General features: G+C 40.2%; 1 protein-coding gene across 4 annotated transcripts in view; it reads left to right on the top strand.

The window, feature by feature from the left end:
* Positions 1-26,667, top strand: part of LOC147108624 (tyrosine-protein phosphatase non-receptor type 1-like) — a 120,884-nt gene that overhangs the window by 81,208 nt on the left and 13,009 nt on the right. For 3 of the 4 annotated variants that reach the window (XM_086005317.1, XM_086005318.1, XM_086005320.1), the window contains 5 exons: positions 4,569-4,667; positions 8,336-8,473; positions 19,450-19,659; positions 20,611-20,772; positions 22,797-23,014. In XM_086005317.1, coding sequence (XP_085861443.1) covers positions 4,569-4,667; positions 8,336-8,473; positions 19,450-19,659; positions 20,611-20,772; positions 22,797-23,014 — 827 coding nt within the window. The remainder of the gene's footprint in view (positions 1-4,568; positions 4,668-8,335; positions 8,474-19,449; positions 19,660-20,610; positions 20,773-22,796; positions 23,015-26,667) is intronic. The other variant, XM_086005319.1, reaches the window with a different exon arrangement.

Here is a 26,667-nt window from a genome sequence, read left to right as displayed (position 1 = left end):
GCGAGAACGCAACGGAAAGAGGAAAGCAACGCGGAATACTTGGTCGAACTGCGTAGACTAGCGAAATACTGCCAGTTTGGAGGAAATCTGACAGAGGCATTGCGAGACAAGTTCGTGTGCGGGCTGTCGAAGGAAGGAACGCAAAAGCGACTACTCGAAGAGAACGACCTTACACTTGAGAGGGCTGTCCTTATTGCAGCATCGCACGAAGCCACAGCGAAAGGAAATGCAGCTAAAGGCAGCGGTACTCAGTGTGGATCAAATTACTTCGGGTACAACGAAATGTTATCGTTGTGGGAAGACAACACACGACCAGAACCAATGCTGGTTTAAAAACCAGGAATGTAGAAAATGTGGCAAACTGGGTCACATAGCTAAAGGTATGCCGGTCAGGAAAGAAGACCAACAACCAAAAAAAGCCATCACAGGGAAAGTACAACAAAGTACACAAGGTGGCTGAGAAGAGTTCAGACGAACAGAATTCGGATTCAGACCCAAACGGCCAGGAACTGGGTAGTCTGAGAATTCACAATGTGAGTAAGAAAGCTGACCTACAAACTATCTGGGTCATGCTAAAAATAGCCGGAGTCCAAGTGAAAATGGAGTTGGACACTGGATCAGCCCTATCAGCCATAAATCAAAGGGATTACAACCGGCTATTCTCACATATACCCTTGAGAGATACCAAGTTCGTATTGCAGACATACATGGGGCATAAAGTATACCCCATGGGGAAGATAAGAGTCAAGGTGAGAGACAGGGGCAAAGAACACCCAGGAATGGACTTATATGTACTACCTGAGGGAGGACCACCACTTCTAGGACGGGAGTGGATCAAGAAAATAGACATGGGCCGCACGGTGGCATAGTGGTTAGCACTGTTGCCTCACAGCGCCAGGGACCCGGGTTCGAATCCGGCCTCGGGCGACTGTCTGTGTGGAGTTTGCACATTCTCCCTGTGTTTGCGTGGGTTTCCTCCGGGTGCTCCGGTTTCCTCCCACAGTCCAAAGATGTGCGGGTTAGGTTGATTGGCTATGATAAATTGACCCTTAGTGTTAGGGGGATAGGGTGGGATATGTGTTGGTGTAGGGGTTACGGGGATCGGGTGGGATATGTGTCGGTGCAGGCTCGATGGGCCGAAATGGCCTCTATCTGCACTGTGGGGTTTCTGTGATTCTGTGACATGAAATGGCACGACCTCAAAGCAATAACGAGTGAGGACTCGGGGCAGACAATCAGCTCAGACTCTGAAACAGATGACGATAAGACCAGCCCAAGCATGAAAGACAAGTCTAAAATGAACTTGCTGACTAAGGTTGGTAGAACGAATGTGGGCCTAAAGGCTTATGCTCCAGAGGAGAACAAAGTTTCAGAACAGAATTCCTCTGAGCAACAACAACATAGCTCGACAGAGAATTCTGAGTCTGTTCAAGTTAGAGATATATATTACTGAGGAACATCGAGCTCGAACGCAAACTTATTTCAGATTACGACAGCAATTAGAACAATTGAATTGCCGTCTCGATCAAGAGATGAAAGCAATGAAAAAGTTCTATGATACCGAATGGGAGAATCTGGAAAGACAACAGAAGCAGCTGGGGAAGAAAAGGGAGCAGGAGCACACAAACCGTCTGCACGAGGAGGCCAAACGAATCAAAGCGGATTCGGCTTCTGAAGGGGCGTGCTCCAATCCGGTGGAACAAGATGTGCCGCAACTGAAGGCGCTGGTCAGCAGGTTGCAGGCAGAAAAAGCTGAGTTGGTCGACATGACTTCTGAGCTCCTACTGAAGTTGGGTGCAGCATCACCAGACGATTCATTTGTGGAAATTCGAAGGATGGGGCCTGCGGATGATGGCGAAGTAGAAACAGCAAAGGAGCCCCAGGACAAGGTTCTAAACAGCCCTGCAGCTAATGGAAAAGGGATGAGGACAGGAGAGTTAACAGTCAACCAACTCATTCATATGCTGAGGAATAAAACTCTAAAATGGGAAAAACTTAAATACGAGCCTCAATCTTCAAAGGGAAGGGAGCTCTCAAAAGTCATTGGAAGAGCTGAGGTGGCAACCCAGACTGAGAAGTCTGCAGCAGAACAGCCCTTGCATGCCAAACGTACGCTGACGCACGGCAATGTAGGACAACAGAATACTGAAACAGCTACTTCAGTGGAGGGATTGAATAGTCCGATCAATCAACCTCCGAATGAAGTTGAAGTATTGAAATCACAAATGAGGTCATTAGTAAAAGACTTGCAGGAAGCCCAGAAAAAGCGGGATGAATCTGAATGCATGATGAAGTCTCTTCAGGACAGATGTCGGGATTTGGAACAAAAGTCGGCTAACGTCCAGCTGGGTAAGGAGGAAATAGAAGACCCCCTCGCTGGCCTAGCTCAGGACGACACCGAACATTACCATGATCTGTTGAGTGACACTGAATATTACGAGGACCTGGTCTGCCCAGCTTGTGCCGAGAACTCCCAAAGTGCCGAAATCAGGATGAATCACTTAGTCTAAGGGAGATGGTGGCGTTACAGCTGGCAGCTGACAATGGAGCCCCGAGAGTCTCCAAGAAGCAAAAAAGGAAAAGACGAAGCAGAAGATGATAACCAGCTGAACCATTATTACCTCTACCAGATCACACACGTGGTCCCCCGAACGGAGCGAAATCAGTTGGAAAGTAGGAAAATTTCCCAAGGCAATCCAACTTTTTTTTGTTTTAAAAAGTCAGCAATGCTGGTTCAGAAGTGATGGAAGTAAAGCTGTTCAGTCTAGGGAAGGACTAGGGGATGAGTCCCTCTCGCAAGGTGACCCGACTACACCACGGAGGCGTGGTCCGGACCGAGTCAAGAAGATCAGAGAATGAATCTGTGAACTGTTTCCGCAGAGACTACCTCTGTGAACTGTTGTAACATGAAGTTGGATATGTTATGATGTTATGTTAATGGGGAATAAGTATGTTGTAAGCTAAAAAGGGAGGATTGTAGTGTATGTAACTGTTCTACCTTTAAGAGAACTATTGTATGTAACCGTCCACCTTTGAGAACTATTTTAGGTGTGGCACTACTTTATCCTGGCTGCTGTATACTGTAATACCGACGGTGACCACACCGGTATATAAGTGCTGTGGCAGAATTTATTGGGCAGATTCGCCCTGACCTTCGAATAGTAAAGTCCTGTTTAAGTTACTCTTGTAGTCTGTGTATTACTTCGCTATACAACCCACAGACTTTACACCCCCCACCCCACATTTAAAATAAATAAATGTAGACCATCTTAATCCACTATGGTTATCCTGGGTTGATGTATATCTATTGTGTTGGATATTATGAAACAATGTTAAGCTCATTCATTATTCTGCAACTTATCCACCAGAAGAGTTTTTCAGTGGGACTGAAGTTTATACCCTTTTATAGTTTGTGCTCTGGTTAAATACTTAATTGCTAATTAAAGATGTGGTCAATGATAGTTGCCTTCTATAGTGAAAGCAATAGTCTTGATATATTAAGTTTCCCACTCGGGGGGGGGGGTGGGGGGAAATCTAAATTTGCAGGTATGTACATCACTTAGTCACAGTATTTCAAGATGGTCTGAATTTATTCTAATCATCTTTTAAAGAAAAGGACTTGCGTTTAATAAGTACCTTTCACAACCTCAATGTCCTAAAGCGCTTTGTAGCCAATGAAGTACTTTTTGAAGAGTATTCATTATTGTACTGTAGGGAAATGTGGCAGCCAACTTGCACACAGCAAGATTCCACAAACAGCAATAAGATACATGACCAGATCATTTGTTATAGTGATGTTGGTTGAGGGACAAATATTAGCCAGGACACTAGAACTCCCCTGCTCTTCTTCGAATAGTGCCGTGAGACCTTTTATGTCCGCCTAAAAAGGCAGACACATCCTCTGATTAATGTCACGTCTGAAAGACAGTACCTCCAGCAGTGCAGCGCTCTCAGTACTGCACTGAAGTGACAGGCTGGATTATGTGCTCAAGTTTCAAGTGGGCCTTCAACCCACAACTTTCTGACTGAGGCGAGAGGGCTACCTATGAACCAAGGCTGACAACTCAATGGAGATTTTTAAAAAATATTTGGTGTAACCAGTTAGAGATGTAGAAAGGATCACTCAAGGGGTTCCCCAGTTGATATCCATTGTGCCCACCTCCTCCCCCAGACAGCCTGTAATGGGAATTTATGGGACTCCATGGAAGAATTCTCTAGAAATTTTAGGCCGTGAAAGATTTCTGTGGGTAAGTACTTATTGATTCCCTGTAGAATCTTCCCCATTTTAATGGGGATTCTCTACTAAATTCAATTTATTTCCTGCTTAATTTTGAATCCTCCCCTTCTCTTTCCACGCCCCCCCCCCCCCCCCTCCACCCATTGTCAATCAATAAGCGCTTTCAATTCTCTGATATAGCCATTAAACTTTGAGTTGTGTAAAGAGTTAGCAACTTTGTGAATTTGATAACTTAATTGTTCTAGATTTGCATCGTACTTAATGTCACATAGAATGACAGCATGCAAAAATTGATTTTTGCCCAATAATTAATTTTTTGTTACTTTTACAGGGTCCTCTTCCAAATACTTGTGGCCATTTCTGGGAAATGGTTTGGGAGCAAAAGTCTAGGGGTGTTGTCATGCTCAACAGAGTAATTGAAAAGGGATCAGTAAGTAGTTGAATATACTTGCATTCATCTTATGAACCATTGTACAGAGCAGTTGAAATTGTTAATCTGTAGCCAAGAATGGCATGGAACTAGTAATAGTCCTGCCTCATTCATTATGGGAGAAGACATGCTGTGATGCAGTGGTTTTGGTTAATTTAAACTAATTGAAAGGTAATTGAAATATAATCTACAGTCCCATCAGTAAGAGTTACAGGCGAGTGACTCGAGCAGTGATTAATTGAGCTTCATTAGAGAATGACATTGTAAATAAAGAAATGGGCTACTTGTCCAGGGCATGTGGTAGGTTTAATAGACCATGATAATTGAATGTAGTTACATGCATCTATCTTTCTTTCCTCTCCCTCAACACAAAGTAATCTTGGGTGCAGTGAACTTGCTTCAGAAGTGCCTTTTTTTTTAATTGACAATGTGTAGCATTTTTTATTTCAAGTTCCCCCACCCCTCCCTTTACTAATGGTCTCAGTGCATCATTTACTAGCAAGCTGTTGCTAGGTTTTCACCAATGCTACTCCGATGCATCTCTGATTGACAGGCTAAAGGTTAAAATGTTGGACTGCCTGGTGACACATTTTTTGTGTACTGGGTCAGCCTGGCAGCAGCAACTCTGGCAAGTGTACTTGGGCATTGTTACCATTTGTGAGATTTATGTTTAAAAGCCACTTTAATTGAATTGTTCTGTCTTAGATTAGCCAAAAATAAAGATCAGTGATCTTGTACAAGAAATACTTTAGTGTTAAATTTTCCTTTGTTTTCAAGATCCAAAGTGCATTACACCACCAAGGTTAAAAACAATAGTAGAGCATTTGAGAAGTCGAATAGTAGCAGTTAGATTATGCTCAATTTGGGTTTTAAATACCTGAAGATTATAGGAGGAAGGAAGACTGAGGGCGTTAAAGAAAACCGATAATAAAACCTGGGGGTTGGGAAAAAAACTTTACATTACTCAAATCAATATATATCTTTTGCATGCAAATTCTGTAGTTGATAATGGAAATTTTCTGTACAAATAAATTGCCCTGTTGCAGAGAGCGTAATGCCAGGAATGAGAATAAGACCAGGTAAAGTTTCCACAGTTGCACAGCAGCTGTTGAACTATTCTTGTGTAGATTTCTGGTAAAATGCTTTGTGTAAAGAAGTAGAACACAAATATAATCTCACCTGTTCAAATAGAAATAGAGTGGATGCGAATCTTGCAATACTCCAATGGTTTTAACCCTTTTTGAAATGGACTGCTATTCTATGCATCCAAGGTAGGTATGGTAAAACTACCTTCACCCTTTCTATTATTCTATCCACTGCCTCAAAGCATAAACATTTTCCTTAGGAAATGGAATATAATTTTTCATTACCTGGATTTTTGCATTTAACATACATCTGGGTTTCAGGTTTTTTTAAATATGAATTTAATGCACAATTACTGTATATCAAAGGCAGAGCAAAAGCTGACCCCATTACATTAAAACTAAGTGAGTAAACATAAGTAATAAGTATAGCATTAGAGTATTGAGGGAAATTGGCTGCTATTGATCAAGTTTGCAGCTCATGTTGGAGGCAGCTAATGGGCATTACCATGAGCTACCAAGTCTAGAATAAAGATCCAGAAGGAATAGAAATGTATTCACAGCAGAGAAGTCAGCTATTCGGCCCATCATGCTTTTAGCAGCTTTGAAAGAGTCCCATTTTACCCTTTTCCCATATAAATGTTTCTTTTTCAATATTTATTCATCACCCTTTTAAAAGCTATTATAGATTTTGCTGCGACCATTGTTTCTGGTGGATTGTTTCAATCCTCTTTAAAATAAAATCTCCTGTCGTCACCCTTTGTTTTGTTAAATTTATAGCCTTTGGTTAGCAACTCGCCAACCAGTAGAAATAATTTTTCCCTACTTGCATTATCAAAACCCCTCATAATTTTCAGCACCTATCAACTCTCTTATTGACCCTCTCTGCTCTAGTGAAAAGAGCCCCAGTTTCTCTCATTGCTCCTCATAATTAAAGTTGCTTGTCCCTGGTATCACCTTGGTTCATCTTTTCCACATCCTCTCCATGGTCTTGACATCCTTCCAAAAGTAGGATGCCCAAAACTGGACGCACTCTTAACTCTGGTCTAACCAATGATTTGTATTGGTTTAGCATTAGCTCGTTGCTTTTTGTACTCTATGGCCAGATTTATAAAATGGTTTTTTTAACTGCCGAATCATCTAGTCTTCCTACTTCTAAATATTTGTGTATCTGAATCCTAAAACCTCTCTTTCTCATTTGGTGCATATTTCTTCTCATTTGCCCTTCCCAAAATGTGTCACTTAATGTTTCTCTGCATTAAATATAATTTTGCATCTACCCGGAAATCTATTAACCTATGTCCTCCTGGAGTTACTTAATCCTTGTCATAGCTGACCAGTTTTTTGTCGTCTGCAAATTTTAATATTGCGTCCCTTATAGCCGAGTCCAGATCATCTGTTAGAATTGTACAATGATCCTAGCATTGGTCCCTGAGTGGGCAACAATGTTTACATTAACCACTTTTTTTTGTTCTTTAGACAATTTCTTATCCATGTTCCCACATTCTCTAATACCATGCAAGTCAATTTTATTGAAAAGCCTCCTATGTAGTACTGTCAAAACACTTCTTGAAAATCTGTATATGCAACTACTGCAGTTCCTTGATCAATGCATTGCATTTTTCCTCAAATAACTCTTTAATTTGTCAGAAATTACTTGCCTTTTACATGTCCATGCTCGCTGTCTTTAAGCTATTTCTTCCGAAGTGAGTATTGCATTTATCCCGTATTATGGCCTCTAGAAGCTTAATCACTACTGATATTAGGCTGACCTGTCTATAGTTACCTGATTTATTCCTTTCTCCCTTTTTGAATAGATGCGTTACATTGGCAATATGCTATTATTGGCAATATGCTGTCATGTGACACAACTTTGTATTCAAAAATATTTGAAAGATTATGGTCAGATTCTGTTGTTTCCTCTCTGACTTCCCTCTGCATTCTAGGAAGCAGGCCATCAGGGTCCAATGCCTTTTCCACTTGCGTTCCAGCAGAGTTTTTTTTCCACGTACTACTACTTTATAGTTATCCAGTATAATTGGTCCACCTCCTGTTCTTCTATACTTACATTCCCAGTATCGCACTCTTCTGTGGAAACCAAGGCAAGTACTTATATTTCCACCGTTCTTTCATCCTCAATGAAATTTCCTTCATCTGTAATCGGCTGTATCCTTTCTTCAATTTATCCTTTTAGAATAGGATGGAATATGTGACATTGCCTCATGAGTTTCTGATAGAGATTTGGAACAGAGTTGGAGGTGGTAATTATGATTGGATTTTTCTAAAGGCAATGTTCTCTGTACTGATAGAAAGCAAGGTGTCGCATTCGAAACTCGTGAAGCTTTTTTTTGTAGTGCTGTTACTTTTGTGCACTTTTAAATAGTAACTGCATAAAGTTTGAAAATGTTTTATTTCCATTAATCCTGAAATTTATATTATCTAGCCAGAAATAAAAAATGTATTAAATGTCAGAGCTAGTTCAACAGTAAAAATATGCTTTAAGACATCACACAAAAATGTTTAGTTGGTTCTTGAATGCTAGCGCAAGATAAAGCCAACTTTTATAAAATTTCCTTTTAATTCTAGGTAAAATGTGCACAGTACTGGCCAAGTAAAGAAGAAGTGGACATGATATTTGCAGACACAAAATTCAAGCTAACATTGATTTCTGATGATGTAAAATCATACTACACAGTACGTCAGTTGGAGGTGGAAAACCTTGCAGTAAGTACATCATCAAATATTGAATTTGGGAACTTCAGCCTTTGAAATATAGCTGTTTTTCCATTTATGTAGACCACCCCATGGTTCATAGTATTGGCTTAATTTCCATTGCAGACTTTCCATAGGGCAGGGTGACCTAAATTAGACCAAAGATTGGTAAAAGTGCTATATCATACCCTCATGAATATGGTATTTGAGGGTATGCAAGCTTTCATTAATACAGTTTTGCTCTTTCAAGACCACCAAATTGAACGGATTTCTCATGTCCACAGATGGAGGTAATCTGAAAGGGGAAAGTGTACATGAGACTTTTGATGTAATCAGTCATCAAATGGAAATGTTTTCTTAATCAGAACTAATCAGTAAAGAAAGAAAGCTGTTGTCTTTTATGACCTTGGGACACCCTCAAATCACTTTACACTTCAAAAGTAATTGGATGACTACAGTCACTGCTTTGTAGGCAAACGTGACAGCCAGCAAGGCCCCACAAACAGCATTACTCTTCAATGTTCTTCAATACTCTCCATATCGTCAAGAGTATCTATCTTAACCTTGAAATCTATAAGTTTTCAGGAACACACCTGGGTTAATGAAGCAGAAAATCCTGTCTTGAATTATTTTTAGCTGCAGGATTTATCCTATGCTTTCATAGAACCTATATTGTCTTCAATGAGTGAACAGAGCATCATTCCTTTTTAGATCTAATTTTTAATTTTAAAACCATTAAATTAATTTATTTAACAAAAGACAAAACAATTAAATTATAATTGTATATTTACAGTAATCTTTCCACTCAACTCCAAGAATCAAAGCCTCAACTACTGGGCTAACAAACAACTTTTACATTATGACATGTTTCTTTTTATAAATTTCTTATTGCCAGAGCCTGTACCAATCTACGCTTTCTTGGAAGTTTCAAACCGAATCAATTATTTTTTGCATTCTCTTGGAGTTTTAAACTGACTGGTTCCCTCAGATTTTCAAACTTAATCTCTGATGCAAACACAACTCTTTTTACATCCCAGAAAACTGTTGTGGAAATTTTTGAATAATTGACACTCAAATGTTTTTGAAAACTGTCAATTATTTGTACCAATCATACAGTATAGTGTGTTTGAATTATTTTTTCAACCCTATAGCCAACAGAACTTGCAGCAGTATGTTGAGATGAGCTTCGTACAGGTATTGAATTTTTTTAAACTGCTTATGTACTTCAACTAGATTTAAAGGAACAGCCACCAAACCAGTCTTGGACAAAAATGCTTCATTTTTGTGACCCAGCAAATTAGATAACTAACCAGTTAATCTATTTTTGATGACGTTGGTTCTGGGATTAATAGTGGAGTACTCTCTGCTCTTCTTTGAAAAGCGGCATCCTTTCTATTCGCCTGAACCGTTCCATCCCCATTTTAGTTTAATGTCTCATCCGAAAGACAGCACCTCTGATGGTACTCCACTCACTCGTCAGCCTAGATTGTATACAGAAGTAAGGTTGAAACCTACAACTTTGACTTGGAAGTGGAAGTTCCACCACTGAGCCAAACCAAGGACGAGACCGGGAAATTAGTAGTGGGGAACATGGAGATGGCAAATACGCTGAACAAATATTTTGTATCAGTCTTTACAGTAGATGACACTAAAAATATCCCAACACTGGACAAACAGGGGGCTATAGGGGGGGGAGGAGCTAAACACGATTAAAATCACTAAGGAGATGGTACTCGGTAAGATAATGGGACTGAAGGCGGATAAATCCCCTGGACCTGATGGCTTACATCCTAGGGTCTTGAGAGAAGTAGTGGTAGGCATTATGGATGCATTGGTGGTAATTTTCCCAAACTCCCTGGATTCAGGAAAGGTCCCAGCAGATTGAAAAACTGCTAATGTAACGCCCTTATTTAAAAAGGGAGGTAGACAAAAGGCTGGAAACTGTAGACCAGATACCCTAACATCTGTGGTTGGTAAAATGTTGGAGTCCATTATTAAGGAAGCAGTAACAGGACATTTGGACAGAGTCTAATTAAATCGGACAGAGTCAGCATGGTTTTATGAAGGGGAACTCATGTTTGACAAATTTGCTCAAATTCTTTGAGGATGTAACAAACAGGGTGGATAAAGGGGAACCAGTGGATATGGTGTATTTGGACTTCCAAAAGTCATTTGACAAGGTGCCACACAAGATTACTGCTTGAGAGAAGTAGCGGTAGGCATTGCGGATGCATTGCGGACTTTCAGAAGGCTTTCGATAAGGTCCCACATAAGAGATTAGCGTGCAAAATTAAGGCACATGGGATTGGGGGCAAGGTATTGACTTGGATAGAGAACTGGTTGGCGGACAGAAAGCAAAGAGTTGGAATAAACGGGTCGTTTTCCGAGTGGCAGGCAGTGACTAGTGGGGTACCGCAAGGATCGGTCCTAGGACCCCAGCTATTCACAATATATATTAATGATCTGGACGAGGGAATTGGATGTAATATCTCCAAATTTGCAGACGACACAAAGCTGGGTGGGAGGGTAAGCTGCGAGGAGGATGTCGTGAAACTCCAGTACGATTTGAACAGGTTGGGTGATTGGGCAGAAACATGGCAAATGCACTATAATGTGGATAAATGTGAGGTTATCCACTTTGGTGGCAAAAACAGGAAGGCAGATTATTATTTGAATGGCAATAGATTGGGAGAAGGGGAAGTGCAAAGAGACCTGGGTGTTATTGTGCACCAGTCGCTGAAGGTAAGCATGCAGGTGCAGCAGGCGGTTAAGAAGGCAAATGGCATGTTGGCCTTCGTAGCAAGAGGGTTCGAGTACAGGAACAAGGATGTCTTGCTACAGTTGTACAGGGCCTTGGTGAGACCGCACCTTGAGTATTGTGTGCAGTTTTGGTCACCTTACCTGAGGAAGGACATTCTTGCCATGGAGGGAGTGCAGCGAAGATTCACCAGGCTGATACCTGGGATGGCAGGAATGATGTATGAGGAGAGATTGTGTCGATTGGGCTTATACTCACTGGAGTTTAGAAGATTGAGAGGGGATCTCATCGAAACCTATAAAATTCTGTCAGGTCTGGACAGACTCGATGCAGGAAGGATGTTTCTGATGGCCGGGGAATCCAGAACCAGGGGTCATAGTCTAAGGATAAGGGGTAAGCCATTTAGGACTGAAATGAGGAGGAATTTCTTCACCGAGAGTGGTGAACCTGTGGAATTCTCTGCCACAGAGGGCGGTGGAGGCCAGTTCATTAAATATATTCAAGAAAGAGTTGGATATATTTCTTGAGGCTATAGGGATATGGGGAGAAGGCAGGGACAGGGTACTGAATTTGGATGATCAGCTATGATCTCATTGAATGGCGGAGCAGGCTCGAAGGGCCAAATGGCCTACTACTCCTATCTTCTATGTTTCTATGTAAGATAAAAAAATCACAGGATTGGGGGTAATATACTGGCATGGGTGGAAGATTGGCTATCTAACAGAAAACAGAGTTGGGATAAATGGTTCATTCTCGGGTTGGCAATCAGCAACTAGTGGTGTTCCGCAGGGGTCAGTGCTGGGACCCCAACTCTTTACAATCTATATTAACGATTTGGAGGAGGGGACCGAGTGCAACGTATCCAAGTTTGCCGACGATACAAAGATGGGAGGGAAAGCAGTGAGTGAGGAGGACATAAATAACCTGCAAAAGGACATAGACAGGCTAAGTGAGTTGGGCAGAAATTTGGCAGATGGAATATAATGTTGGAAAGTGTGAGGTTATGCACTTTGGCAGAAAAAATCAAAGAGCAAGTTATTATCTAAATGGAAAGAAACTGCAAAGTGCTACAGTACAAAGGGATCTGGGGGTCCTGGTGCATGAAACACAGAAGGTTAGTATGCAGGTACAGCAGGTGATCAGGAAGGCCAATGGAATCTTGGCTTTTATTGCAAGGGGGATGGAGTATAAAAGCAGGGAAGTCTTGCTTCAGTTATACAGGGTACTGGTGAGACCACACCTGGAATACTGCGTACAGTTTTGGTTTCCATATTTAAGAAAAGATATACTTGCTCTCGAGGCAGTTCAGAGAAGGTTCACTCGGTTGATTCCAGAGATGAGGGGGTTGGGCCTCTACTCATTGGAGTTCAGAAGAATGAGAGGCGATCTTATCGAAACATATAAGATTGTGAGGGGGCTTGATCGGGTGGATGCGGGGAGGATGTTTCCGCTGATGGGTGAGACTAGAACTAGGGGGCATAATCTTAGAATAAGGGGCTGCCGTTTCAAAACTGAGATGAGGAGAAACTTCTTCACTCGGAGGGTAGTAAATCTATGGAATTTGCTTACTCAGAGCGCTGTGGAAGCTGCGACATTAAATAAATTTAAAACGGAGATAGACAGTTTCCTAGCTGATAAGGGAATTAAGGGTTATGGGGAGCGGGCAGGGAAGTGGACATGAGTCTAGGTTCGGATCAGCCATGATCCTATTGAATGGCGGAGCACGCCCGAGGGGCCGTATGGCCTACTCCTGTTCCTACTTATGTTCTTATGTAAACCTACATAGTACTGTATAAGTGTATAAACTTCTGGAAATGTGATAACCTGCAGTCTAGTCCATCAAGTTTAATTTACATGGCAAGTTGGTTGGTCAAGTCAGTTTAAGATGTAGGATAATGCACTCCTCTTGGTGAATTGCAAGACAGTAGCCTAGTAAATGGGTTAAACCTATGGAATCCTAAATTTTTAAAAGTGGAAGCATACAGCACAAAATTAGAGGGGTAATGCTCAACCTATACAAATTATTGATTAGGCTGCAGTTTTGGACACCTTACTTTAGGATGGATTTGAAGCCAAGAGGGAAGAAAGGCTTTAGTTAGGAGAGATGAGAGAAATTGGGGTATTTTTATTCCACTGGTCAGTAACTAGAGGCCATAAATTTAAGATCATTACCAAAAGATTGAAGGGAGAGATTAGAAGAATTTGTTTTTAGCCAGAGAATCATTAGAACATGGAATGTCCAAACAGAAACTGTGGTGGAAGCAGAATCCATAATATCTTTTAAAAGGGAAATGGAAAAATATTTGAAAACCGAATAGGATAGGTTATGGGCTCCTGTTCTGAAACTTGATGATTCTATGATTTCTTGAGTTGCAGGAGTCGCTATGGATGTCTGAACCTCAAAATTGCTGTAAATTTGCGAGATTTCAATTATTCGTTATGTGCCGACAAAACTGTTTCCTACAATTGAGACGCAGATGTTGCATTGACCCAACCTCGGAGTATAGTCTTGCATGTAGAACCTGCAACACTACCAGACGTTTCTGATAAATTAGCAAAAAAGCTTTCTTGTGTAGTGAGTTTTGCACTGGGACAGTGGACAGCTGATGTAGCTGCAATGTAACACACCAGTTCAATACCAATGAGGGAGTATATAGCTATGATTCATCGTATCGCCTAATTTGATAGCTTTTAGAACCAGCAGTACCAGCTGTAGGTGTCAGCTTTGGCTCAGTGGTAGCACATTCGCAGCAGCAGGTCATGAGTTCAAAATCCACTCTAGAGACTTGAGCACATAACCTGGGCTTTATTCCAGTACTGAGGAGTGCAGCACCATCTGAAGTGCCATCTTTTGGATGAGACATTAAACTAAGGCCCCCTCAGTGAATGTAAAAGATCCCATGGCAATATTTGAAGAGGAGCAGGGAATTTTTCCTGGCCAGCCTTTATCCCTCAACCAACATCACTAAAACAAATTATCTAGTTATTTATCTCATTGCTGTTTGGGCGGCCTTGCTGTGAATAAATTGCCGGCCACATTCCCTGCACTACCAACAGTGGCTACACTTCGAAAGTACGTCATTGGCTATGAAGTGTTTTGGGATATTCTGAAGTGGTAAAAGGTGCTATACAAGTGTAAGTTCATGTGGTTTTTTTCCTTTACTTTTTCATTTATAATGGTTAAGCTGCCAGACTGTTCAGATGAGCAGGCTGTAAATAGGAAGACAGTAGTTTATGACAAAGGTGTAAAATAGCAATCCTACTGCATGTTTTATTTCAGCAGTTCCAATTTATTTCCTTCTCTTCCCAAATAAAAATTTGTATTTATAGACTAATGGATGGGAAAAAGAACGTTGCATATGGTTGTACCCTGTATTATAAATTGGCAAAAAGTACATTTAGCGAATAATGACCTCCAAGGTATGTTGAAGCTTTACTAAGCCAGTGGTTTGGCACAAACTAAGAACTGAGTCTTTATTCAAATAAATCATAGTTAATAAACCAGTTCATTATATTGCCATTAAATTCTGTCTGTATACCAATCTGATGTAATAAGATCTGAATATTTTATCTTATCTTTCTAGCCTTCAAACAGCCTTCAAGCCAGACATTTTTTCCAGACAATATGAATATATCTAGGAAGGGCCAAAGTCTCTTGTTCTTTACAGAATGTTTTCAGTTTTTTAATGCAAGTATCTCTTCTGTTTGGTGTAGTAACATGACCGGCCACAAACATGTGAACTAGTGCTAATGTTACAGTAAATAATTACTTTAAGAGCTTATGATTTTATTACTAAAATTCAAAAATCTGTTTCCACCCCTGCCCCATGTCTCAATCCCTCCCTCCCCAAACACACAAGTCGTCATTTTTTTTGTATACTTGCATACGTGGCTGGTTTTGAACTTTTTCCTCCAGTTCTAAAAACCTTTTAGAATTGACATTGCAATGCACAGCCAGGTGCTCCTAGCTTCCTGTGGCATTTACTAGTTTGCAAATGGTTTCCTACTGATTATAAGTATACTAGTTGACCTCCCTTAGCATTGCTCATTAATAAAAAGTCAACTTCCTGTAACTTATGCCCCACCCACATACACTTTCTCTCGTCATCTGATTCTGTCATTGTCTTTAACACTTCAAGTCTGCCTTTTCCTGCTGTTTGCTCTTTGATATGTCTTCCATTGTTTGTATATGCCTCTGACATGTTACCTCACTGATTTATTCAAGTGATGTGTTTTATCTTTTTTGCTGAGTCAGAGTTGTACAGGCGCTTTCAAATATATACCTATCAGGAAAGGATGAACAGCCTGGTCTTGAAAAGAGAAGGCTAAGGGATGACCTAATAGAGGTCTTTAAAAATTATGAAAGGTTTTGATAGAGTAGACAGTGCGTTTGTTTCTTGTGGGGAAGAGCAAAACTAGAGGCCATCAATATAAGATAGTCACGAAGAAACCAAATGGGGAATTCAGAAGAAACTTCTTTATCCAGAGAGTGGTGAGAATGTGGAACTCTCTACCACAGGGAGTAGTTGAGGCAAATAGTATAGATGCATTTAAGGGGAAGCTAGATAAGCCATACAAGAAGGGAATAGAGGGTTATGCTGATACTTCGATGAGGAAGGATAGGAGGAAGTCAAGTGGAGCATAAACACCGGCATGGACTTTTTGGGCCGAATGGCTTGTTTCTGTGCTGTATATTCTATGTAAAATGGGAAGTTCAGATAAGTTCCATAAATAGCTAGTCCTGCTGTTAGTGAGAAGAAGTCTTGTATTCTTTTCTTCCCCCACTCAATAAATCTGAAGTGTTTCTTCCAGGATCTTTAATTGGCAAGACTGACCATTCAGAGAGCATGGTACACTTCCTGTCTGTAGTCCCCTATTCTCTACATCCACTTTGACTGAGGTAGTAGTCCTGAACACTCATGAGTGCTGTTCACTGTGACACTGATTCATTCTGGGAACTGCTCCAACGTTGAGCCTCCATAACACCAGAAAAAGCAAGGCAAACTTCAGAGGTGCAGCAAAACCTCAAGGCCCAGGCCCCATGTAGAATAAACTTCTTCAAAATGCAATGCTAACTTCATGGTCAGTTTTGTATTTTTGTTTCCAGAATTTTTTTTAAAGTTATGCTATAAATTGCATTTCTAGGGCTGTACACATGGCTGGGTGAAAATCAACGTGACTGCTGAGGGGAATCATAGAATAGTACAGCACAGAAGGAGGCCATTCGGCCTACCAAGTCTGCACCGGGAATTGTAGGACATTTTTTAGCAGTTTGATTTTGATGAATAGGTTTAGAAATTTTTTGAGTGATCCACCAGATTGCTTTTGTGATGTTTTTCTGGTTAGCAATTTGTAGCCTTTCCTACCAATCTAAATAAATGGAAATGGTTTTTGATTGATTGGTACTCAGTTGTATTAGAATATTTAAGTGTCAGCATGGCTCAACTGGAAGTACTCTGTTCTGAGTCAAAAGGTTGAGCTCACGCCTGCTCTAGGCTGACACAGTGGAATACTAGTCAGAGGTGCTGCCTTTCAAAGGAAACGTTAAACTGAAAGTTTGTCCCTGTTCAGGTGAACTTGGAACAATTTCTTGCCGGTATTTGAAAACTAGCAGCAAGTTCTCCTCGTGTCCTGGCCAGCCAATTAACTGGTCATCTCGTTTGCTATTTGTGGGATCTTGCTATGCATAAATTGACAGTCGTGTTTGCCCTCGTAACAGTGACAACAATTGGATGTGAAGCACCTTGGGACATTGTGAGGATGTGATCGGTTGTTACATAAATACAAGTTCATTTTCATTGTTAGTAGAAGTTACTTTAGTCGATAACGTATGACAGACTAAGGTATGATGCCTGCAGGACATTGGACTTTTAATTTTATAGCTGTGTATATATGGGGTGGGTTAATAAATGTGGGGGCAGTTATGATTAAAAGTAATAAACTCTGAACTTCTGTCCTGGAAAATATAGTTCCTCTGCCACGGTGCATTTATGAACTTTTAAGTTTCAGTCTCTCTCTCTCTCTCATTTTACCCATCCCCAAAAAAGCAAGGTTTGGATTTTCTTCTGATACAGGCCTGTATTATTTCCTCAGATAATTGATGACTTCTATCATAATCCAAACTTCTGTAGATTTTGTGTCCTCATTCAGACATTCATCTCAGGAAGTTCATGTATGATTTTTAGATATTTGTGATCTGTGCAAACACAAGCTCCTTCTATGAAGAAACAGAAGTTACTATTGTTGGATAGCATTTTCCCAATGATCCAAGCTAGAAAATAATGGGTCTCCGATCAGTAGAAATTCCAGCCCTGAAATTGAATTGGAACCTTTTCAGTTTGCCAGGTCAATGATCAAATTATGTTGGCTTAGTTGATAGCATTCTCCTGAGGCCAAAGATTGGGAGTTCAAGCCCCACGACAGATTTAAGCACGTCATCTAGCTGACACTTCAGTGCAGCGTTGACTGAGTGCTCCATTGTCACAGTTGCCATATAATGGGTGAGACATTAAAACAAAGCCCCATCTGCAGGTTCAGGTGGACACAAGATCCCCGTGGTAAACTTGGAGCAGGGAGTTCTCCTTGTGTCTTGGTCAATATCCATCCTTCAACCCACAACACCAAAGCAGATTAGCTGGTCATTTCATCTAATAATTGTTTGTGGTACTTTCCTGTGCACAAACTGGCTGCTGCATTTGCCTACAAAATTTTGATTACACTTCCAAAGTAATTAATTGGCTGTGAAGCATTTTGGGGTAACCTGTTCCTTGGTCTGTGGTTTTAAAAAAAAAAAAAAAAAAAAGTTTCATTGAACTGCTAGCGCCAGTAGGCTTTATTTCCACCCCCATTCATAAATGCATGCATGTCTGATTTGAAATGATCACAGATTCCAGTATATCTTGGTTATAATGCATTATTTATGATATAGCTAAATGCAGTTTATTTAGAGAACTCTAAATAGTCTGTGCAATTGTGTACTATTTAGATTTTAAATTCCTGCTTCCATTGCAATATCAGCCTGGAATTTGCAAAAAAAAATACTTGCGATTTAGGAGGTGGGAAATACGACTTGGTACTCTGGTTAGCGGTCACCTTCTGTTGTCTGAGTCAAATGCCCTTGCTTTTGCCATTGAGGTTTCTGAATTTTTTTTTATGTTAACAGTTCCAACTTAGTTGTAAAATTCTGCAGACTTTTACTTGTTTATATTCCTATTTTTGGCTGTACTGAAAGGGAGGAATGTACAATAAATCTGATCCCAATTTGTGTTTTGATATGGTGGTTGTAAGTAAACAGCACACTTGCTGGATGTTTATAGAATCTGATTGTCAGAATCAGTGCTGACTGAAGTGAGCTATAGGATCTCCAGAAGATGCTGATTGTCACTGGGGTACATGTCCATGGGTGCCATTCTTCATGCACGAACCTAAATGGTGCATGTTGGGAAGCTATCTAACTATGAAGGGAACAATAGCTGAGCCTAATCTCACTCACCCTCACCTGACCTCCACACACACTCACTTTCCAACATGGGTTATTGGTTAGCAGTCTGAAGTAAGAACCCTGATTTAATTTTTCCTTTCCTTCTCCCAGACCAATTGTATTGCCCCAGCTAATCTAAACGAAGTCAGTGTGGACAAGGAATGGAACCAGGGAACCCCCTGGCCTGTGGGGCTTAATGCTGAGCCCTGCAATTTACCAAATATTTAATCATTTTGTTGTAGAAATAATATTTCTGCTCACTATTGGGGAAAAAAAGTTAACTGATTTCAGATGTAGCATTATTGCTAGTGTCTGACTATCTCTGGTCTTGTTGCTAAAGAACACAAGAACTTTTTGAGATGCAGTTGTCAATGAGTAGTGTAGAGAATACCCCCTGGCATATGTGTGATGATTTTTATTTCCAAAGCTAGTGTGATCAATGTAATTGAAAATACTAAAGCAGATGAAGCAAGTGATTTATATATTGAGTATTGCCTATTAATTTCTAAAATTGTTGAAGTACATAGTTTTCACGTGATACTAGCACCAGTTTATATTTAGTTAACTCACTAATGGTCCCTGGTTCCTCCTATTTAGCTATGTTAGCATAATAAATTAAGATATTTCCAAAATGTTTTTTTTGTAAGATGTGGGTGTTGAGGGCTAAAAGCTTTTAATAGAAAATGGATTACCTGGAACATTACTATGCATTGACATATTTATTCTTCCATTGTCACTTTGCTTATCTAGACCAAAGAAACCAGGGAAATTTTGCACTTTCATTATACCACATGGCCTGATTTTGGAGTTCCAGAATCTCCTGCTTCATTCCTTAACTTCCTTTTCAAAGTGAGGGAATCTGGCTCGCTGAATCCAGAGCATGGACCTATTATGGTTCATTGCAGTGCAGGGATAGGACGATCTGGCACTTTCTCGCTGGTTGATACTTGCCTCCTCCTGGTAAGTAGCTTTATAATACTTCACACTGACTTCTTACCGAATTCTGGACCGGGTCTAAAAATGCATTTTGTCTTTTCAACAAAAACTTTGTAATGTAATTCTTTATTCTTGACTGCACACATGGAAGGAAATTTGTTACTCAAATAAACTTTTCTCTCCCTGGACACACATTATTGGCAATAAACAAAACAACTGAGTTCCTAGCAGCATATTAGTTAATAATTCTCAGAAAAAGTACGAGATATAATTATCAGCTAGGAAAAGCTCTTAAGAATCCCTACAGAAAATAAGGAGATAAAACCACTCGGGTAGCAGCTGCTTAAAGGAATCACTTCTATTTGAGAACCCATCTTTACTAAAGGAAATTAATTTGTTTGCTGACTTATCTCTGGAGAAAGTACTGCTGCAGGAGCAGTATTTTGGCTAGTGAATATCTATTTCTGCAAAGTTGTTGTCAATCCAGCTGTCACGTTTTGTTACTGGAGAAAACCGTTGTTGTTTTTGTCATTGACGCACAACCTGAAAGTTACAAATATTTCACTGCCCTCTAATTTGCTTCGGGAATTTAAAACTAAAATTACTGGATTCCGCAGGACGTATTTGAGCAGTGGTCTGAAAGCAACAGGCCCTTTAGGAACTAAACATCGTAACCATGCTCCGGAACCCAGACAGTAACTAGGACACACTGCTCACTTCAGTTACTACCTGGAGAGTCGCACTTAATGTAGATGTATTTTTATAGGGAGCAATTTTGAAATTAAGACCCAGAAAAATATCACATGCAAATCACTTTTAGGGCATTGGTAGCTGAGATTGATTGTGTAACTAATCACATTTAGGTGGTTCGCCCTCTTCTATATATTATATTATATTTTATATATCTTATATTATAATATATTATTTTTCACACTGATTTTCTTTTTTTAATACCAGTGTTTGACTTTTTGACAGATGGACAAGCGGAAAGAACCTTTGTCTGTGGATATTAAACAAGTGTTGTTAGAAATGAGGAAATACCGTATGGGCCTCATTCAAACAGCTGATCAAATGCGCTTCTCCTACATGGCTATTATTGAAGGGTCAAAATTCATTATGGGCGACTCTTCTGTACAAGTAAGCACTTCAGTTTTGTTCATTGACTCGATTGTTACCAGTAAAGAAAGAACTTGCATTTATATAGCGCCTTACACATCCCCAAACGGCAAATGAGATCATTTACTATTTTAGTGGTGTTAGTTGAGGGATAAATGTTGGCACGTCACTGGTTGTCTTTTAATAGTGCCATGGAATCTTTAACATACCTGAACAGGCAGACGAGGCTTCACTTTAACAATTTACCTGAAAGGTGGCACCTCCAACAATGATGCACTCCCTCAGTAGTGCATTGAAATATGTGCTCAAGTCCAGAGTGGAGCTTGAACTGCAGCCTTCTGACACTAGCCCAAACTGGCACTAACAGTAGAATTTACCATTGGTTTCTGAACCAAAATACAGGTAGACTATCCTTTATCCGAACTTCCAAAAACCCCTATTTAAAAAAAAAAAAACTGAAAGTTTTTTCGTTCAGCGTAAGTCGTGCGCACGACATGACCAGAGTGGCGCACGACTTACGCTGAGCAGGGCAGAGGGTCACTGAGTTCCCTCCTGGGTAGGAGATTGCAGGCCAAGCCGGGCAGTGTGAAGGAGGTACCGGGAGAGTGAACCCAACAATACAGCGGCCCGTCCAATATTCTTTTCTTCCCCCCCCCGACCTGAACCGTGGCCCGTCCGATATTCTTTTCTCCCCCCCACCCCCCCCCCCCCAACCCCAGACCTGATTTGCGGGCCAGCCGATATCCGGCTTTCCAGAGAAGCAGGAAGGGGAATGAGACATGGAACAGTCGCAAGAGGTAGCCTGAACTTTTAAAATTTATATTAAATACAAATTTCCTAGTCTTATAATAATACCTTCTGAAATCCGAAAAATTCCGAAAACCAAAACTCAGCTGGTCCCAAGGCTTTTGGATAAGGGAATAGTGTACCTGTATCAGCAAATCAACAAAACTTAATGTTTAGTTGTTATTCCATTGATGGAGAAGGAAACTTTGAATGTTATGCTGGGTTTTCAGTAATGTATACAAATGCATATAAACCATATGACAAAGTAATATATGTAAAACCCTTTATTAAATACTTTATCCCTGTGGCAAGCCCTGTTCTACACAAGACAAGTGACCTGCTGAAAGTGCTGTGCCTATGAAACTGCCTCACCTGAGTAAATGAAGTGGCTCGCCTCTTCAGCATTTACTTCTGTGGCATAGTGGGCCAGGATTCTACTCCCTCAATTAGTTTCAAATCCAACCAAGAATATGGAATGATCATATCTATCTATAATCTCTCCCTCCCCCCCACAGTTGTAACAGTCTTGAAAGAAATGAATTTGGACAGTTCGACTGTTTTCCTAAATGGCTTCGATCCACAGCACAAAGCTGTCCATAATTTGACATGAAATGCAACAGTCTCACTTGAGGCACAACAATGGTTGGCATGGGAAATGGAAAATTCATTTTGATTTTGTAGAGGATACTGGTCTGTGGCTGGGGTTATACTGCCTTGTTGGAGAAGACTTTGACCATGGGTGCAAAAGTGAAAATGTATTCCAAGCACTGATACCTTAATCAGCATAAAATTCACCGTCCAATTGATATGGCACAATTATGTCAGTATTGTTTTTAGAAACTGCAAAAATAGTGAATAAGTACACGCCAGATGGCTGGGTGGATTAGTTAACTTTGTGGTGGGGGATGGAGCCTGCAGACCAGGCAGGTCCTGAGTTCAATTCCTGGTGTGTTGATCGTGGGAAGAGAAAAATCAATGGTTTCTACACCCAATTCCTGTGCAGTGATCTCACTTTGCTGGGAATTCCATGTCTATAGATAGCTGGTTAGGACAGGATTAGGCTGAGCTGTTATCCCCATTCTTCTAATGCCGACTGTCTTATGTTTCAGCATGACAAATAGTTGCCTATGATGATGGAAATGTATGCAACATATAAGACAGTACCCTTTGAAGAGATGAGAACAGTAGAGGAAGAAAATAATTTGAATGATCAGTTGACTTGATTACCTTTTAAAACTTTGCTTTCTTCTAAATTTAAGGAACAATGGAAAGAGCTTTCTAATGAAGACCTTGAACCACCTCCAGAGCATTCTCCTCCACCGCCACGGCCTCCAAAACGGGCAACTGAGACGCCTAATGGAAAAACGCCAGATCAAAGGATATGCTTTACAGACCCAGATGAGAGAACATGTGAAGAAAAAATAGAAGACATCTCCGATGGCAAAATTAACCAGTTTACCAAGTCAAGAGCAGAAAGGTATTTATAAAGACTAATTTACTCTCACTAGCAATGTAATTTAAAATCATCCAAATAGCTGCAGTTTTTTCTTCCACAAGTCATTGTTGTGCAATTGAGTGCACCCTCAGTTACATGATTCAAATTTGAAAGTAGATGTTTGCCCGGGGAAAAAGTTTAAATTACTGGTACATAATAAGTAAGTGCTAAGTAAAATTTTTTTTTAAACTTATAAAAGGTGCTTTGAGCAGCAATGTTACGTATGTTTGCTAATGCATCTCCTCCTGACTCGGCTATCTGGTAAGGTACTAACCAACCTTCCTGAATTTAGTCATCATTAGTCAATGCTCCGCATTGCAACTACCAAGAACGTCAGCATTGTTTGAAAGCCTCCACTCCCAGTTAAGGTGTGGGCAATTAGACTGCGAGAGTCATTGAAGCTATGTACTGTATTTGAGTCCAAATGAAAGTTGATACATTCAATAAACAGCGGTCATTTAAAGGTAAATGGTTTAACTTGTTATACTGTTCTCTTTCAAACCAAAATTTGTACTTGGTTTTTCCACCTGAGAAAGTAATCCATTCATCCTTTATTTATCCAAGATTATACTGGGGAATCAGGCACAATTGTCAGAGAAATTTGTTTAGGCCACAATAAGATTCAATTTATGCAGCTACAATTGCATTAAACTAGGATAGGGATGGGATGGGCATGTCTGCACCAGATACTCACTCCCTTTTGCATTTTTTTTTTCCCCATGAATTATAAGCTGTAGGAATTGCTATTTTAGTGAGCTGGCAAGTTGGGCAGCAATGATTAAGCAGCAACTTGATAAAGGTAAAGAGCAAAAACAACACGTCTTCGTTCTTTTTACTAGTCTTAGTATAAAAATTGCTTCAGTCATAAATCTGTTTCAGTTGAAAGTTTACTTGGTGTCGCTCCCAATGGTTCAGCGCATTTTTCCAGTGAATAAACACCGACCAAGACAGCCCCAGGTTCAATCCTCCATCTCTGTTGATGCAGGTGGAGCAAAGGAAGGGGAACTCCAATTGGTTTCCACATCCCTGGGTTAAGGAAGACGAAATATTGGTCTTGCGCACTGCCAATTACTATCCAGCAACCCCTACTAGAAGTACAATTGTGTGCACATCTGAGGAGGATAAGATTGGGCTTAGCTGTGGTGCCTCCATGGATGAATAACTTGCTGCAAGACAGTGATTTAACGACAATTTTTCAATGCATAAAATGTTCAAAACCACCACTTGAATTTCTCCATCGAGATTTTTCTCCCGTCACTTATTTTTCGTAGCTGAGAGGAATCTATGGAATTTTGTGCTAAAAGTTTTTGGGGGGAAGCAATAGCAAATCAATTGTTGCTTATATACTGCCTTGCTAAAATACTTTCTCAATGAGTGAACATTATTTTAGATGGTTTTGAAGTAGACTCTCCTCCTATGCAAACTATATATACATTTTTTTTCCAGATAATGGTCACGGGAGGAGACGTGTACAATGCACTTTGTTGACCTAGCATTCTATCCTTAATTATCTGAACACTTATGTTGTGCAATTCAGATGAATAGTTAATAGGTAGCAAGGTGCAAATTTTCAGAAGTGATTACTATCAACCAGTTTATAATTATGGTGGTCACTTTGGTTTATATTTGCTGAGTGTTTGATTACATAGACATTCTCTGAGAAACGCTTCACTTCCCCACCCCCTCTCTTTATATATATATATATATATATATATTATATTACAATATATATATTAGAGTGGACCTCTGCAACTGACGGGTAAAACTAATCATTGAAAGTGTTGACTGCAACAAAACCAGCTCATTTCATCCTGTGTATCAACTTTTCATCTTTCTACCTTCACAGCCCAAAAAGCTGTTTATAGCAAATGTTTACTCACTAATGGACATATAAGTATCATGGGTTTTGTCAATTTTGCGGATGGGGAAGGAGGAGGAGAGAGAGAGCGCTACATTTCTGTGGGAATTTTAGATGTTTTAATCCTGTCAAATATGTAATCAGATGTGAGGTGTCGCCTGTTCAGCTTGATCTATACAATTCTCTGCATAAAAGGGCAAAGTTTGAAAGTATACAAAATGGAAATCTTGTCTGTCAGCAAACAAATGTTACATAATCAGTTCCATATGTCCTGTGAAGGGAAATGTAATTAAAATGGTCAACCTTGGGTCATAAAAGTAATTTACATTATTCGTTACATTTAATCAAAATTCAGCATTGATATCTACTTCAGTGGTGACATCAGGCTCCATTGATCAAACTCAAAGCAAATCATTCCCGAGTTCATTTAAGCTTGGAGAGTTGATTCATACTAGCACAACCACAAGTTGATCGGAGTTCCCAATAATTCATTAGCGTAGTGGTGTCATGATATTATAATGTTTGCATGGTGATTTGTGACATCACAAGGCAGTGCGCAAAACAATTTGGATAATTTTGCAGCAGTTAAAATATCTCACTATCAGCAGAAGGCTGGAGAACAATTTGAGATGTTTAAAATTTCTACCACCATCATCTTACCCCCCCAAAGTGCAGAATGAGCTAAGGAACAAACTTGCATTTATATAGCATTCTTGGATATCCCAAACTGCTTCACAGCCAATTAATTATTCTTGATGTGAAATCATTTATTTTCTAGGCAAGTGTGCACACAAAGAACAAATAAGATAAATGACACTGCTACGCTCTGCTTCAAGTTACTGTGCATCAAGCAAACACAGCAACTCCAGCAGATGTTTGTTTGTTTGCTTATTATAAGAACTTAAAAAATTGGAGCAGGAGTAGGCCATTCGGCCCTTCGAGCCTGCTCCACCATTCAGCAAGACCATGGCTGATCTTCTACCTCAACTCCACTTTTCTGCCCTATCCCCATATCCCTTGATTTCCTTAGTATCCAAAAATCTATCGATCTCTGTCTTGAATATACTCATCGACTGAGCATCCACTACCTGTTTCGATAGCTGAGGGATAATTGTTGATCGGGACACGAAGTGAAATCCCTGTTCCTGCTTGATGTAGGTTCAAGCCCCACTCCAGGACTTGAGCATATAATCTGACATTTCAGTGCAGTAGTTTCATGCATTGAAGTGTTGCATTGTTGGAGATGCTGTCTTTCGAAATGAGGTGTTAAACTGCAGAAATGAAGGAAAAAGATTTTTGAATTGGGACTATCCCATTTAAAACAAGGTTGTGAGTAATTACGCTTTCCCTGAAAATGTCAGTTTCTCAGAAAATTTGTATCCTCATTATAAGCTTAGACTTTTTGGTGTCTAGTTTTTGGGTTGGAGCCGAGCTTTCCTGTTGCAGCATGTTGTACCATATGGAAGATGCTTCAGTGAATTATTTCTAATTCAGATTCTACTCTTGGATCATTTTACCTCGTGTTAAATTTCAGAGTTTTATCAAACTACCTTCTCCCTCTGTGGATTAACAGCAATTCCTGTAAGTGGACATTATCCCTTGTCGTCGTCGTCGTCGTCTTAGGCAGTCCCTCGGAAATGAGGATGACTTGCTTCCACATTAAAAATGAGTTCTCAGGTGACTGATGAGTCCAATGCGGGACCTACAGTCTCTGTCACAGGTGGGGCAGACGGTGGTTGAAAGGGCGGGTGAGTGGGGTGCTTGGGTTGATGTGCGC

This window comes from Somniosus microcephalus, chromosome 13, assembly GCF_052327205.1.
Source record: "Somniosus microcephalus isolate GS21.2 chromosome 13, FLI_Smic_1.0, whole genome shotgun sequence".
Lineage (NCBI taxonomy): Eukaryota > Metazoa > Chordata > Chondrichthyes > Squaliformes > Somniosidae > Somniosus > Somniosus microcephalus.
Note: the sequence above shows the minus strand (reverse complement) of the source record. Positions and strands in the feature narration are given on the sequence as shown.